This window comes from Pyrus communis, chromosome 15 (genome assembly GCF_041283825.1).
Source record: "Pyrus communis isolate YQ-2024b chromosome 15, ASM4128382v1, whole genome shotgun sequence".
Classification (NCBI taxonomy): Eukaryota; Viridiplantae; Streptophyta; class Magnoliopsida; order Rosales; family Rosaceae; genus Pyrus; species Pyrus communis.
The window spans coordinates 42,609,955-42,625,189 of record NC_142579.1 but is presented as its reverse complement, the minus strand read 5'-3'; the positions used below and the strand labels follow the sequence as shown (position 1 = coordinate 42,625,189).

At 39.5% G+C, this 15,235-nt stretch overlaps 3 protein-coding genes across 3 annotated transcripts; all 3 read right to left on the bottom strand.

The window, feature by feature from the left end:
* Window positions 1-3,417: 3,417 nt before the first annotated feature.
* On the bottom strand, window positions 3,418-5,964 carry LOC137745386 (pathogenesis-related thaumatin-like protein 3.5). Its single transcript, XM_068485339.2, has 3 exons — window positions 5,656-5,964; window positions 4,847-5,540; window positions 3,418-3,965 (listed from the first exon to the last, which is right to left on the bottom strand). The coding sequence occupies exons 1-3, from the start codon at window positions 5,879-5,881 to the stop codon at window positions 3,740-3,742; spliced, it is 1,146 nt and encodes a 381-aa protein (XP_068341440.2). The 5' UTR covers window positions 5,882-5,964; the 3' UTR covers window positions 3,418-3,739.
* A 2,008-nt stretch (window positions 5,965-7,972) lies between these two features.
* On the bottom strand, window positions 7,973-9,862 carry LOC137745396 (uncharacterized). Its single transcript, XM_068485351.2, has 6 exons — window positions 9,450-9,862; window positions 9,318-9,366; window positions 9,176-9,227; window positions 8,882-9,051; window positions 8,669-8,776; window positions 7,973-8,339 (listed from the first exon to the last, which is right to left on the bottom strand). The coding sequence occupies exons 1-6, from the start codon at window positions 9,812-9,814 to the stop codon at window positions 8,178-8,180; spliced, it is 906 nt and encodes a 301-aa protein (XP_068341452.1). The 5' UTR covers window positions 9,815-9,862; the 3' UTR covers window positions 7,973-8,177.
* Window positions 9,863-10,395: 533 nt separating this feature from the next.
* On the bottom strand, window positions 10,396-10,995 carry LOC137743630 (chaperone protein dnaJ 11, chloroplastic). The gene has a single exon (XM_068483560.2). The coding sequence runs from the start codon at window positions 10,936-10,938 to the stop codon at window positions 10,492-10,494; it is 447 nt and encodes a 148-aa protein (XP_068339661.1). The 5' UTR covers window positions 10,939-10,995; the 3' UTR covers window positions 10,396-10,491.
* Window positions 10,996-15,235: the final 4,240 nt, after the last annotated feature.

The window sequence follows — 15,235 nt, the reverse complement described above, 5'->3', positions numbered from 1 at the left end:
CTATAATCTTGTGTTAGTGTTTCGGGATGCATAGCGAAAACCGTTCCATAAAAGTCTTTCTGATCCTGCTAATACTTTGAATATGTACATCACACTAACAACTGGGATCTTAGCATTACAAATAGCTTATTAAGAGGAGTGACTTATTTAAAACACTGCATGTATCATAGATGATAAGTAAGAGATGGGATTGTGTTACTCAAGGCTGATGATAATCAAAACCCTAGCACACCAAACTTTCTGCTTTTGTTCTGGAAAAAAAAAGAAAAAAAAAAGGAATAAATAAAATTTGAGGTTTTGAGACTTTTGACCATGCAAAAGTGCAGAACGTCCAATAGCTTAGCTAGGTTATCCAGTTGGTGGTGGAGGGAACTCTGCACACACACACACACACATATATATATATATATATATATATGTACATATAGATTCTATACGTATGATGATGACATGCAAGAGTGGAATGTCGACGCTGCATGTTCAAAAGGTGCTCGCGAACCCTGAAACATCCCATGTGGAATATTGCCGCATGTGCAAAAATTAACCTGATCACCAGAAAGTTCTTCCCTTATCTTAATTAGAACCCTTTTATTTTGGGATGAGCGTGAAATATGTGCAGCACTGCAAGGGTACTAACTGTTAGCTAGACGATGACTGTTTAGTTTCTACTTTTCAAGCAACTTGACACATTTGCAACGCTGGTCCAATTAAGGAGGCGATCCGTTGCGAGACTGATCGATCGAAACCATGATACGGAAAAATATTTCTTTACTTCCCCCTTGTTTCTGACTTTTAGATTGCTGATCAGTCACTGTATGCTATTGCGGAGGATATAAATCTAGCAGATAGTGTATCTTTTTTTGGTACAATACTTTTTCTCTCCTCTCTTGACTTTAATTGTTCACAAATGGCTGAAGTATAAAAGGGAAAGATCGACTTGTAATAAAAGGCAGCTGACAAAGTGATGACATGTAATGTAGGTGCCATCCAATCCAACCTTTATATCAATAGTCAAACAACCCGCCCTTTAGGTATCGAACTCGTCATTTATGAAAGTCAAATCGAAAATATACAAGGGCATCGAACTCGTCATTTATGAAAATCAAACTGAAAATATACACTACGTACAAATGAAGAAGATTATTAAATACCACTAGACTGTAAGCAAGATCCTAGTTTTCTCTTAAATACCACTAGACTGTAAGCGGGGCTTCAAAAGTATGAGATTAGGTTCTGAAGTTGATTTGAGTTAAGTGCATTTCCTGGAAGTTTGTGAGTTGCGTGTTTGGCCCAGCACCACACACTTTGCATATGCTTTTGCTTCATTCATCTTGAATCGGGGAAAAAACTAGATTTGCATGTGCTTATAAGTAATTAGACTAATATTTTGATCTAACATCTCATTCATTGTGACTCCAAATTCAATTATGAGCAATCTCCTTTTTCAAATTTCACAAACCTATAATACAAACAAATTATTAGGAATAATTTTGGCAAGCAAGCAACTTGGTAGATATGGTAAAAGCATTAAGGGGTTTGCTAACTTTAAAACAAAGTTTCCCGGCTGCGTTTTGACTAATGAGTATGGTGCATTCGATGGCTTTTCATCATCTCTAAGAGCCCCAACAAGAAGTAGTAGAGTTTAGTTAAACATAATTACCATATATATGACCCATTTAAAGGGGTTCGGGCTTTACTGTTTATGGACCGAGATAGATATATAGTGTCTTCGTATTGGTTGTTTTGGAGCCACAAAAACATTTTACTTTTGTTATTAATTACATGGTCACAAAACGGTAAATATGAGATGACTATCATGTCCACTTCAAATACTTGTCATGAAACTGGTCCTGCATGAAAGATACATGTTATATACATGTATACATAAGCTAAGTTGGACCACGCACGCCAGAGTGAAATGAAATATTATTGTGTGGTGTGGCGGTAGAGTGGATAAGGCAGCCAAGCCAATGAGCCATCGTGTGTATGATGGAAGCTGCCATGCCGCAGCAGAAGCACCACCACCAAATGAAGGACGTATGTGCGCCGCTTGATACTTGACACCGACCTCCCTTGGCCACTTCGAAACCTCTAACAGCCACCACCTCTCACCACCCACCATATATACAATCTTAACCTTATTATTATCTGCTTACACACTTGACACTTACATTAAGCGATCAAATGAGCCGACTTTACAAAAAGTGAATTTGTATAATCAGACACTTGTTACAATTCAATCCACAAATTTTATTCCAAAAAATCTTTAACACACATAAGACATCAGTTATTTGAGGTCAGTTTAAGGTTGTTATACAAACAAGTAATAAACCGTCGAGAGTTCTACAATACACTTGTGTATTGGATGCACTAATGCATTAAGTGCTGTTCGACAACTAGATTTATTATTGTCATTTGACAATCTTAATTTAGTTTAGTCATTCATATTATTAACCAATAAGTTGTGTGGTATATTTTGATTATGATGAGAAAGTTGGGACACGATCAGTAACCCAGTCATCAAACCTTTGCTTCTAAGGAATATGATAACATCAAAATATTAAAACAATGATGATTCAGAGAAAGAGAGTGCTAAAATCACTTCTCAAACTCTAAATACAGAGAAAGTGATGAAGGGGTTACTTATAGAGACCTTCACTATGATTCGTGAAATTAAAGAGTAATGTTATTCATATCATGTTTTTGTATCACATCTTCATATCATCTTAGGTGGCATTTGATGTGGACAACCACTTCATTTGAATTAATTAGATTTTTAAACTTAGTTCATTATTTAATAAACTAATAATTAAGAAAAACTAGTTAATTAAATGATGATTGTGGTATACGAGGAGTCTTTCTCCCTTTATTTCCTTAGGTTTTGAAATTTTTTCAAATGAAGTGGCTGTCCACATCATATATCACATAAGGTGGTATAGAAATATGGTATAAAAATATGGTATGAATAGCATTACTCAAAATTAAAAAGCTTTGAATAAGAGTAATGATATTCATACCACATTTTTATACCACCTTAGGTAGCATCTGATGTGGACAACCACATCATTTGAAAAATTTGCAAAACCGAAGGAAATGAAGGAGACTCCTCGTATACCACAATCATCATTTAATTAACTAGTTTTTCTTAATTATTAGTTTATTAAATAATGAACTAAATTTAAAAATCTGATTAATTCAAATAATATGGTTGTCCACATCAAATGCCACCTAAAATGTTATGAAAATATGATACAAAAACATAGTATAAATAGCATTACTCGATAATAATCAAAAAGCTTTGTTTACATTATCCTCATCCCATTATTGCTTCATATAATGTCAAATTTAATTAACCCAAAAATATATAAAAAAAAAATGCTCCATGACAAAGTGACATCAAATGGAAATAATACAAGCTTAGCAAAAACAAAAACTTCATTATCTTCCTACCAAATTAGGCAGTTAATATAAAGAATTGGATGACGAAAAAAAGTCTAATAATATTTCCATAAACTAATAACCTAATAATCTAACATCCGTACAACTTGCCGCTTTGCTGATGGGTGGGTGGGCTTTTCCCATCACATGACTCCAATCCACGTAACCAAGGCCATGTATGTGGGTCCACCATCCAAAATTCACATGGCCCAAAAAGGAAAAAATAGTTGAACGGTCCATGACCCCTATATTGGGCCCATTTTGTTGGACTCACATGGGCCCACCCCCGACAAAGAGTCCGTTAGAACAAGAGCTGCCATAGCAACCCAATGACTGCGACGACGCCGACCGCACTCGTCACACGTGTTTCGAATGCGTGAAAGGAAGCAGCCGACGATGGATAGAAGTAGGAGCCCTCGTACTCCATCGTGTTGTTTATCTCCTGCGGCGAGGTTGAGGTGGTTGTCGGCGTTGCTGACGGTGTAGCTGTAGGCTGCGGCTGTGTGCTGTCCTGTGATGCTTTCTGGCTGTAAAATAAAAATGCACAATTATTTTCAGAGTCAGTACATTTACCGTTACAAAAAATAATAACCATGAAAAAGTAAATTGACCGTTGCAATAAATGATGTGACAAGTATTTAGTGCGTGTGCGCGTGTGTGATGAGTATTATTTAATAAAGGGAATCGGATCTCTAGATTCCGAACAGCATCGGGATCTGCGTTTTGCTCCGCCATTGGAGACCGCAAGTGGAATTCCAAATGGACCAGCCTGGAATTCTAAGTGCACCACTCTACCACTTTATTTGAAAAGACCGTTTTGCCCTTCAGCTGTTTAATCCAGTTTGGCCGCTGATTATTATTTGTCTATAATGAAACTGTTAAGATTTATGCAGAGAAAGGCTTTCATGAAAATAATGACGTTAAGTTTAGTTAATCAGGTAAAATGCATGATAATGCGTTGTTGGTAACATGTCAACGAAGAGTCGCCTGTTTGTTAGTGCCCACCATCGAGAGCGACAAATGACCTTTCGCATATTCCGTTAAGTTTTGGCCTTGCGTAACGAAAGAGGATCCTCTCCTGAGCTCAGGATAGGGATCCTCCTGACCGGTCCATCTGGACCGTTCAAATTTAATCCAACAGTTCCGAACAAGTAGATCTTTTAAAAGTTATAATAATTGCAACCGTTGGATTAAATTTGAACCGTCCAGATGGACCGGTCAAGAAGATCCTCTTCCCAGCGTAACGGACAAAAACTGGCACTAGAAAGTTAAAAATGTCAAAAAAAAAATCACCTTCAACGTTCCAAATGACAAGCTTTTTACGAACGAAATTGTGAGGACCAAACTACCCTTATAACGGTCGGAAAGGGAGGGAATCAGAATGTAAAGGATAATTCCGTAAATTTACCTGGTGCTGGGCGATGGGCAGAAGGTGATGGTGTAGTCGCCACCGGCACATGTGAAGGTGCTGGTCTTGTCGTCGTACGCGTAACTGTATGCGTGCGGGCACGCGCTCTTGAAAATCTGAGAGTATTTAGATGGCTTGCAAGTGTCAGGTGAACCGTACTCGCCGCTGCAACAGTACTGCGGCTGGCCGAACGCCTCGCACGCGCTCTTGCACGCGACTCCTTCAGCTCCGTCGGCGTTGGTGACCTTGAGCTCGGAAGGACAGCGGGTGTTGAGGTCGACAACGCAGCCGGTGTTCGTACAGTTGGTCCCAGTGCCGCCATTGGGGACCACCAGCATAGGGAGGTTGTACCCGTCCACGAGGCTGACGTCGAAGAAATCGAGGCCGCCGGCGCCGTCGAGTGTGAACTCAGCGAGAGTGGCCGGGGGGGCGGCACCGCTGCCCGAGCATTCTAGTTTTCCAGAGCCGCAATCGCCGGTGAGGCAAGAGAATTTGCCGGCGGAGTCGTGGGAGCAGAGGGTTCGGCCCCAGAAGCGGCCACCCCAGGATGCGGGGGCGGAGATAATTTTCGTTTCGCCCTTTGCGAGGGCGAAGCCTGTGGTCGGAAGAGGTGAGACGCCGGCGTTGGAGAGAATGCCCGGCCACACTGTGTAGTCGCACTTGTTTTGCAATGTGAATGTCCTTGAAACAACTCCTGCAAGTTAATTAGACAGAGCAAAATTAGTGCACTAATCTACACAAGATAAAACAAAACCGGACCCAGAATCTTAAAGAATGTTGGGAATTTAAGTGGGAGTAGAGATTATTACCTGATGTTAGTAGCCCGAGGATGGTTAGTAGAGAAACTAATAATGATGGTAATCGAGCCATGGACTCACAGGTGAATGTTTTCGTATGGAAGCTGGGATTTGCAGAGAGAGAGGAGAGAGAAAGGACAGAGAGCAGAGAAGAGAGGGTGTGTGAGATTTCCTGAAAAGGTGGGAGGGAAGAGTATTTATACAAGAAAGGGGAAGAGCTTGCGTCTTGCCATTCCATATTGGAAAAGGAAAAGCTCTGTTTTTCTTTTCCCTTTTCTTCTATAAGAGCAATATTGGAATAGGAAAAGCTCTGTTTTTGTTTGTTTTTTTTTTTTTTTTTCCAAGAATCAGTTGGAAAATCAATTTAAATTGGGAATGTATAATTTTTTTTATTGTCAGCTAGGAATGTTTAATTAAGAGAGTGAATATATTAAGACAGACGTTGAAAAGGGTAAGTTTTTCTCTCATGTCAAAATGGGTAACCAGTCCAAAAGATTTGATGCTTAAATTTGCCACACTTTTTTGAAATGATACATACTCTCTCGTTAAAACTTACGTCTAATTTGTTTCCCTTTTTTTTCTTTCAAGAAAGCAATTTTTACATTACTTATACTACAGTTTAGTGATATTAAGTGAGAGATCTTAGTGTAAATACATCATTGTATTGAAAAAAAATAATCTTTTACATTCATGTTTTACTCATTCTGGTATTCTGCACTTCTCCATTAATTTATGTCTATTGATTTAAAAAAATATATATATTTATTCAATGGAAATAATAGAAAGAAAGAAAAAATTCATGAAGAGAAAACGAGAATGCAAAAACCACCATCCTTATTTTACGAGTAACAACTAGACAACAACTAAAACATGTGTATGTTAACATTTGAGAACTTAGAGCTTATGGTTTATATCTTAAAAATAGTGCACAGGATAATATGGATCAATGAAAGTGAATTTTAGGTGATTGGCGTGTGTGATGAAGTCAGATATGTCAATTTTATTGCTATTAATTTCAAAGGTTGTTCTACCATACTCTTGTTGTAGAATTTCCTAGTTTCCTATATCGATAAAACTTATGCAACATGCAAAAGAGAATCTGAAAAGTACGATGAAGACAATTGATAGGTAATGAACTTACGAGACTGCAACATGGCTAGTGCAATGGCTATAAAGTATTAAAAATCCACAATAAAATGTTCATGCACACTAGATTAAGCGCAAAATCCAAATCCATGATTAATAACATAAGATGGCTACAAAACAGTATTATATTGTTTTCTACTCTTTAACTTTACTACGGGTTCATCTTCCCTCTTTCACTTGTCTGCGGGTTATAAAATACAAGTAGCAGCCTCACTCATTCATAATTTAATATGGTGCACACTCCGTCAAGAGAGAGCGACTGCCACAAGTACAACTAGCAGCCTCACTCATTCATAATTTGATATGGTGCACACTCAGTCAAATATGTAAGACCTTGGCGGTCGGCAGTCGGATAATTACTGCACGTTTCTTATGGTTAATTGATGAGGATAATTAAGGTCAACATTGTCTCACCAAACTTCCTCTTCCTCAGTTGACTAAACCCAACAACGTCGAATTGCAAGAAAGCTTCAACTTCCCTACGTTTCTTTCTTAAACAACCTATATAATCTTTGAACTACCACAATAATTTTGAAAGAAATTGATACTGTTCCCCAGAAAACCGTTGAAGAATTCAGTCATACGAGGCCTCGTGATCGGTTGGTAGGTTAGGTTTTACCATCCTTCCGCCTATTGGCCATGGTGTCAACCTCACTCAAGGCACCCATTATTCAACGCCCGAGACGGCAGACAACCACACACTTCGGCTTTTAAGCATCCCCTACTTTGATTCTTGAACAATTTTGTCCTATTTCCTTAAGCGTTTCCGCGCGTTGACTCTAATTTGATGCCAGTTTTGCATTTAAAAAATAATAATAATAATAATAATAAATAAAATCACCATTTTTGCATGGAACGACGGCTTAACGTATTGAATTTGCGCCATGGACGAATAGAAGCATCATAACAAGTTTTATATTTTGAATTTTACATTAGTATTATGTGAATCAAATATTCCTACAGATAGTCTTACTCGAACAATTAATTTGTTAATTTAGTTTAGTGTGGTAGTATTATCTCATCTAATTGTCCCCTTACACCAACACCACCACACGTGCTGCTCTATTCTCATGCTCGTGTATTGTTTTGGGGTCAACAATTAATAATGTTCAACATGTGTTTGGGAAGGGTTGAGCTCGTGGGTTCATCACGGCAACTTCAAATGCAAAATACGTACAATGGATTTTTGATAATTTGGGTTGTCTATCTTTTATAGTCCTTAAAAGATCGTTTATGCAAAAATTAACTAATACGTTGTTATCGAGCCCAGACAACTTGAATCTATGCAAGAAAAACTAATTTGCACCGTACAACCAAGAGAAAAAACAACTCTACTCTTTAAGAAATATTACGTAATGACACATAAATAATGATAGAAAAAAAAAATATCATATATCAATCTCTAGGCTACGTTTAGCAAGGGAACGAAGGAACCTGGTGAGTGCCTTTTCAGCCCTCACTCTTGCTGCATCAATCTTTACCGTATTTTCCTCCGAATCAACCTTCTGTTCCAATCTAGAATGCACACTTCGGACAAGTTTCCTTAGTTCCTGTCAAGTGAAGCTAGCATTAGCAACACAGAGCAAGAAACAGAACACTATGCTCCCTCAGGACAAGGGAACAATCGGCATGAGAGTTAATCGACTGACTCAAGTGAATATGAACTGGCCGGGCTTTTAAGACCAGCCCTCACGAAGGACCTTTTATCGGGAAATCAACAGTGTCACTTAACCAGACCATCCACTCCATTAAGGATGTGGTAGAAAAACAAAAGTGCAAGTGACCTAGGCAGCAATGGAACTACTTAGGAAGCATGTTGACTGCTTAAACACATTATTTGACATTGAAGATACTTATGTTGAGATGGAATTTAACTTACCTGACGGTCAAACTCAACACTCGAAATTGAATATACTTCATTGGTGACCTTAATGTCCTTACTGACCAGACCATCAAACCATCTGGTTGCTTCATCAATGTGAGAACCCTGCATTCGATGCTCAATTAATCAGATGAAATATGTCCATAAACAACTTACCGAACCTTCAGCAATCTTTCTCGCACAGTTTCAAGCAAAGTAATTGTAACGTACCTCTTCTTCCTCCTCATAATCAGTTTCTTCTGCTTCTTCTGCATCGGCAACATCATCAACTCCCAATGTCTCCGGACCTGACAAAGCTTGCAGCTTACTTTCGTCACTGTCTTTCGTAGCCTGAATCAAAGCATCCATCAAGTCAGCCTCCACATCCCGCAGCAGTTTCCCTTAACACGAATAGAACACATCCTTGTAAGATAAGATCACAAATTCACAATGCATACACAAAATGTAAGCAATGATGGAATTAAACAGATTCCAACCAGGGCACAAAGTTGTTGCATCACATACCAATATAATTGAACTGCCTTCGCTTCCCTTCTCGAACATCCGGTCCTAGTTTCTGCGGCATTAACACAAACACCTTAGCTGCAACAGCTGACATCAATAGCTAACGCTTGTTTGAACAGAAAAGAATAAACTAATCAAGCACCTTCACTAGAATCACAGCATCCAACATGTCCTGGTCCAGAGAAGCTACTCTGCATCCCCGTCAAATTACATAACTCCAAATTACTAAACTTATTGGAACTTTTATACGAAATTTGAGTTTTAGGGGATAAACCTGACAATGCGTTTGATTTGAGGGGTGGAGAAGGAGGCGAGGTCCATAGCCCAACGGACGGCGCGTCTGGCGTGGCGCTTCAACTCGTTTCGGCTCTTGTACGTGACTGCATCCGAATCCGAACCCGAACCCGAACTGCCGGTGTTGTTGGCATCTTGGTAGTCGGACCGTCTGAGCCCGCGAAATAGTTTATGGACGGCGCGAGTGGACAGGTGGATGGTGGTCAAAGAGGGACAATGGGAGTTGGTTCTGGTGGTGACTGGAAGTAGGGGGGAGTAGAGAAGGTGGTGGAAGGCGGCGTTTGAGCAGCAATGCTGCTGCCACATCGGCCATTGCCTCAGAAGCCGTCCTGCGTGAGCAGCCATCGCCTCTCTTTCCCCTCTCTCAGGTTGTTTGCTATAAGCCCATACCACACTGACATACATTTTATCTTTCTTTCCTCATTTGTAAAACGTTAAGGAGACAAGGCCCAGGCCCATTACTACGGACTTCAAACTGCTCATAGTTGAATTGAGTCCTCTTCAGACTCGGCCCAAATTATTTGGGCTGGTTTGTTTCACTTGCCCACTCAAGTACAATTTATGGATTGTGAATTGCTACTTAGAAAAGATTAGTATTTACATTATATCCAATAAAATATTCATCTTCAACAATTAGATCTTACAATTCGTTACAAACTGACATGAAATTGGAGGGATATAATTTCCCATAACTTTTCAGGCTGTAAAAATGGCGCCTGCAGCTTACAATATTCCAAGGATAGATAGCACTTCGTCCAAGACAGGCATGTGGCAGGGCAGTAGGTTTTTGTAATGACACTAATTAACGGTTGAGTAAAATTATTCATACCATGTTTTTATACCACATTTTTATCATAGATAGTATTTCAAATGACGCGGTTGTCATGCCCATAAGTGTGGTATAGAAATGTAGTATAAAAACATGATACGAAAAACTTTACTCTTAACAATTCAATTAGCTTAATTAGGTTGTTTAATTACAGAAATGATCCGAATATGTCCCGAGTGAAATGTCTGTAAATCTACCAGCACTGGTCGGTTTCCCATCTCCGGCCAGTCGACATTGTGGTAGCGTAAGCGTATGATGAAGCCACGCCCGTACGCGGCCGTCCGATCAACATCTTGCGGTCGTAATCGGCGCGTTTTTGGGCGTCGGAGAGAGTGGAGTAAGCTTCGTGGACTTTCATGAACTCGTCGGCCGAAGATTTCGCAACGTCCGGGTGCACAACTCTCGCTAATTTACGGTACGCCGACTTTATCTCATGACACGTGGCGCCGGCGTGAATCCCGAGCACCTCGTAGAGTGAAGAGCTTGATCCAATGCGGGAGCGCGGCTTGTCGACCGTCGATGAGCACGAGGCGGAGACGCGGTAGCTGACGGAGGAGGGAGGGGCGCGTGGGCCGCCGTTGACGACGGAGAAAAAAGGGGAAGAGGAGCAAGTGAAGGATGAGGAGGATATGGAAGCCATTTTTGAGATTGTTGTTTGCTTTGAAATTTTGGTAGTGAGATGGATTTGTGGTGGGGTGGGAGTTTGAGGATTTTATAGGCAGTCGGGGATAAGATGCGAAACATGGTTAACCGTGGTTAAAAGTGGGGGATTGGGTTAAACGGACTCTGAGGCTTATCCATTGGGAAAATGCCTGACTCAGTGTTGACGTCGGTGTCCAATGTCCAAAAATCTGACACAGCACATGGATTGACTAGATTTTGTATGTACGAGATTGACAAATGGCAACATGAAATTCGTTGGCAAATAAATGCAAATGGCATGTAGACTTTCAAATAATTAGTAAACACAAAAAAAAAAATATATCAAACATTCAAAGAATTCTCGTACAACCGTTGGCATGTAGACTTTTCAAACTTCAAGGATTTTAGGACCACTTTGATCCCTATTTTCATCCGTCCTTGGCAAATAAATGATGGACAGAGTGTCATTGCCCATGAGCTAATGGTTAAGGAACCGGATCTCCTCCTGAGCATAGAGTGGGGATCCTTTTGACCGGGTCATCTGGACCCTTCAAATTAAATCTAACGACTATAAATAAGAGATCTATTAAAAGTTATAATTATTGTAATCATTAGATTAAATTTGAAGGGCTCAGATGGCCCGGTCAAAAGGATCTCCACTTTATGCTCAGGAGGGATCCGGTTCCTTAACCATTAGCTCATTGGCAATGACACTCTGTCCATCATTTATTTGCCAAAGGACGGATGAAAGTAGGGATCAAAGTGGTCCTAAAATCCTTGAAGTTTGAAAAGTCTACATGCCAACGGTTTTACGAGAATTCTTTGAATGTTTGATATATTTTTTTTTCTTTTTTGTGTTTACTAAATATTTATTGTAATGCATGCTAAGGAATATTTCAACGGGCTGTGTCAATATCACTTTACAAATTCTCTTTAAAAAGCTTGTATTTAACATGGAAACACCCCCCCCCCATTTCGCCACTGATTACTATTGCATATTATGTTCTGAATTATATTAGGCAAACTCATTAGTTTGTTACTTGTGATTGTAGCAACACAATCGTTCGTTCATATCAAAGTTAAATCTCTTATTTAAGAGAGTGTTTATAAAGAGGAAAGTGTAGCCTACTGCCTTTTAGCTCTTATTGTTTGATATTTCCTGTGTTTTAGAATTGTCGATTCACCTTTATTCTTTTAAAAAGACAACTTTAAGAGAATCGAAATATGCATGGTTCTCAACTTCTTATACTAAAATTATACTCAATGAAAGGTAAAATTTGTTCTCAATAAGAGTTATTTAATAGTTTTGATTTCTCCAAAATAGTTGGATTTTAGGCAAAAATAGAAATCAAAGGAAGAAAACCGATGCGAGACAAGAATAGGGAGGTAAGAAACCTTAATAAAATTAAAATAAGCAATAGCAAAAAAGAAAGTCAATAAATTGTCAAGCGAAACAGAAAGTATAGGGAAATATCCAGTTTTTAATATTAAGTATTGACGTGGTTTGTTGAAGGCAACCGCCGGACAGGGAAGCACAGCTGGGATGGCCCACCACGGCGGAAACACGAATCTTTGGTTCGCTGGACACGTAAGCGGTGTAAACAACAGGCGACCGTCTTGGCATGTGGGTTACCCACCTGCAGAAGGAACGGCAGGAATTTGGATTTCATTCGGATTCAAATCGTGAAAATCTTATGAACTCTCACATCTTAATAATTTATCGTGTATCGTATAGTTAGAAATCATTTGATTTTTTATTTAAAATTAAATACAAATAATATCTGATGAAAATTAACCGCACAATATACGATTAACCGTTAGAATGCAGGAATCCTATTACATCCTTTTCCGAACGGAAGTATGAGCGCAATAATACCAACAATGACAACTGGCCACGTCGGCTTGAGGAACTCTGTGGTCCCATGAGCAAATGTGACTGATATTATTTAGGTTCATCTGTAGGTACGGATGGGCAAAAACCCATCGGTTATAAGTAACTGCAGTTACCCGCCCACTTAAATTTCACAATTACAGTTATGGGTAACCGTTTAAATAATTAAACGACTATGTGTATAACCGTTTACCCGTGAAATTTAAATGGGCGGTTATGGATATTAACCGCGGTTATAAATGGGTACCCGTTTACCCGTTTATTTTAATGCATGTGAAATAAAAATAAATAAAAAATAAAAACCCTAAACCGTTTATTTTAATAAAAGCACTTTTATTAAAAGTGATTACGAACATAAGTGCGTTTTGGACGAGTTGTGGAAACTTAATTATAAAAATGAGCAACTAATCATTTGTGTTTTTAATTTTTCCCAAAAGTTCAAGAACTGCATGTGTACATGAGAGGGACAGAGGCATGTGTGTTTTTATCCAAAACTTTCCAGAGAAAGAGGGAGACAGCTACGAGACAATCTACAACTTCTACTTCGGAGACTATGGCCATATTTTAGTTCAAGGAGCTTATATGACATACGAGGACACTTATATGGCCGTGACCGGAGAAGATAGACTCCAATCAATCTCACTTGCTACACTCTTGTGCTTTATGTATAGATACAGAATACATGCCGCGCGCGCACACGCACACACACACTATGGTCCCATAACAATCCCTTCAAATTAACTTTACCAACTAATAAATCGGTAAACGGTTAAAAAGAAGGGGTAAATGGGTAAAAAAATGGTTCAATGGATAAACGGGTAAACGGTTATGGTTAAATGGGTACGTGGTTATGCGTATGGTTAACCGTTTATAACGGTTATGGGTAGGGGTATAACCGTTTAGGCAATTACCCAACGAGTAAACGGTTATGCAGGTATGAGTATAAACGATTATAGGTAAATAACCGCGGTTACCCGCCCGCCATAACCATTGCCCATCCCTATCCGTAGGTAAGTGTATCGACAAGGATAAGATATACGGATAAGTGTATCGACAAGGATAAGATCAAGTTTGTGCCAATGTTCCTACGTATGTGTTTAGGCCTGGGCCCAAAATAATATTATTAGGCCGAGTGTGGATTTATGTTCAGCCCAAAGTTTTTAATATGTTATGGGCTTCTTGGTGGTCCCGAGCCGTTCAGTAAGGATGGTCGAATCCTATCTAAAGAAGGAGTAGTTCGGATGAGCGAAAGGGTCGAAGAAGTCCTGATACGATAAGAGGTCCTAGTGCAACTTGGATTCTCGACCAGCAATGAATACAGCCTAAAAAAAGGGGTGAGTTCAAAGTCCTAATAGGAGTAAGATTGGTCGCAGTGGAGTTGGAACAGAATAAGAAGTCCCAATCCAGGTATGATTTTGACTTGATCCCAAGAAGGATTTGGTGCTATAAATACAAGACATCATGCAACAATCAGAAAAATTCAACACACAATTGCTCTGCGTAAACCTCTCAAACAACTTGAGATTTTTCATTTTCTTTTTCCGCCGACACATCTTCAGTTTGGATAAACAGCACTGTGGAGGCAACCGGCAAACATCTTCAGTTTGGATAAACAGAACTGTTGCCGTATAATCAATCGATCGAGGAGCATCTTCAATTTGGATAAACAGCACTGCGTCGAGGCTGACTAGTTATCTATCCAAGTCTCGGTCGAGAAGGGTTTCCGGATCCTTGTGGGCAAATGTCATCTTGTTAACCTTCTCGACGAAGTAAGGTGTTACAAGTTACGACATTCGGCACATTAAACGCTGAGTGATTTTATAATTGGATACTCACAAGTGAGTTTCATAGTTTGGCATTCTGACGCCCGAACTACATTTACCATTAAGACATACATTACCTTTGAGTACTTGTGTCCATATAGTCTAGTGTCGATTCGATGTGACTATACACTCACGAATATAATCACTGTGACCGAATCCAGCGCCGACGATTCGTGAACTTCGCAAAATTAGCAGCCTTGTCTTCAGGCTTGAGAATCCAAAGGTCGAGACTTGTTTCTTCCTCGGCCTCAATTGCAAGATAAAGAAGTCAGCAGCGCGCTCAACGCAACATCAACAAATTTTACTCCTCGCCTGAGCTCGGGCGACAAGTTGGCACGCCTCGCATTCAACCAAAGGATGTAATTAGCTTATTAGTTACTCGGCTGGCGCGCCATGTAAGTTTTGTAATTTTTAGAGTCAACAGTATGACAGGACGAAACGCTACATTAGAAATTGCTGAAAGTGACTGGTTATGCTACTAAGGTTGCTATTGATGACCATAAACAAGAATGATAAAGATTCAAAATATACAAATAAGGTACCCATCAAGTCTTAACATAAACAAGAATGCATGCATGCAT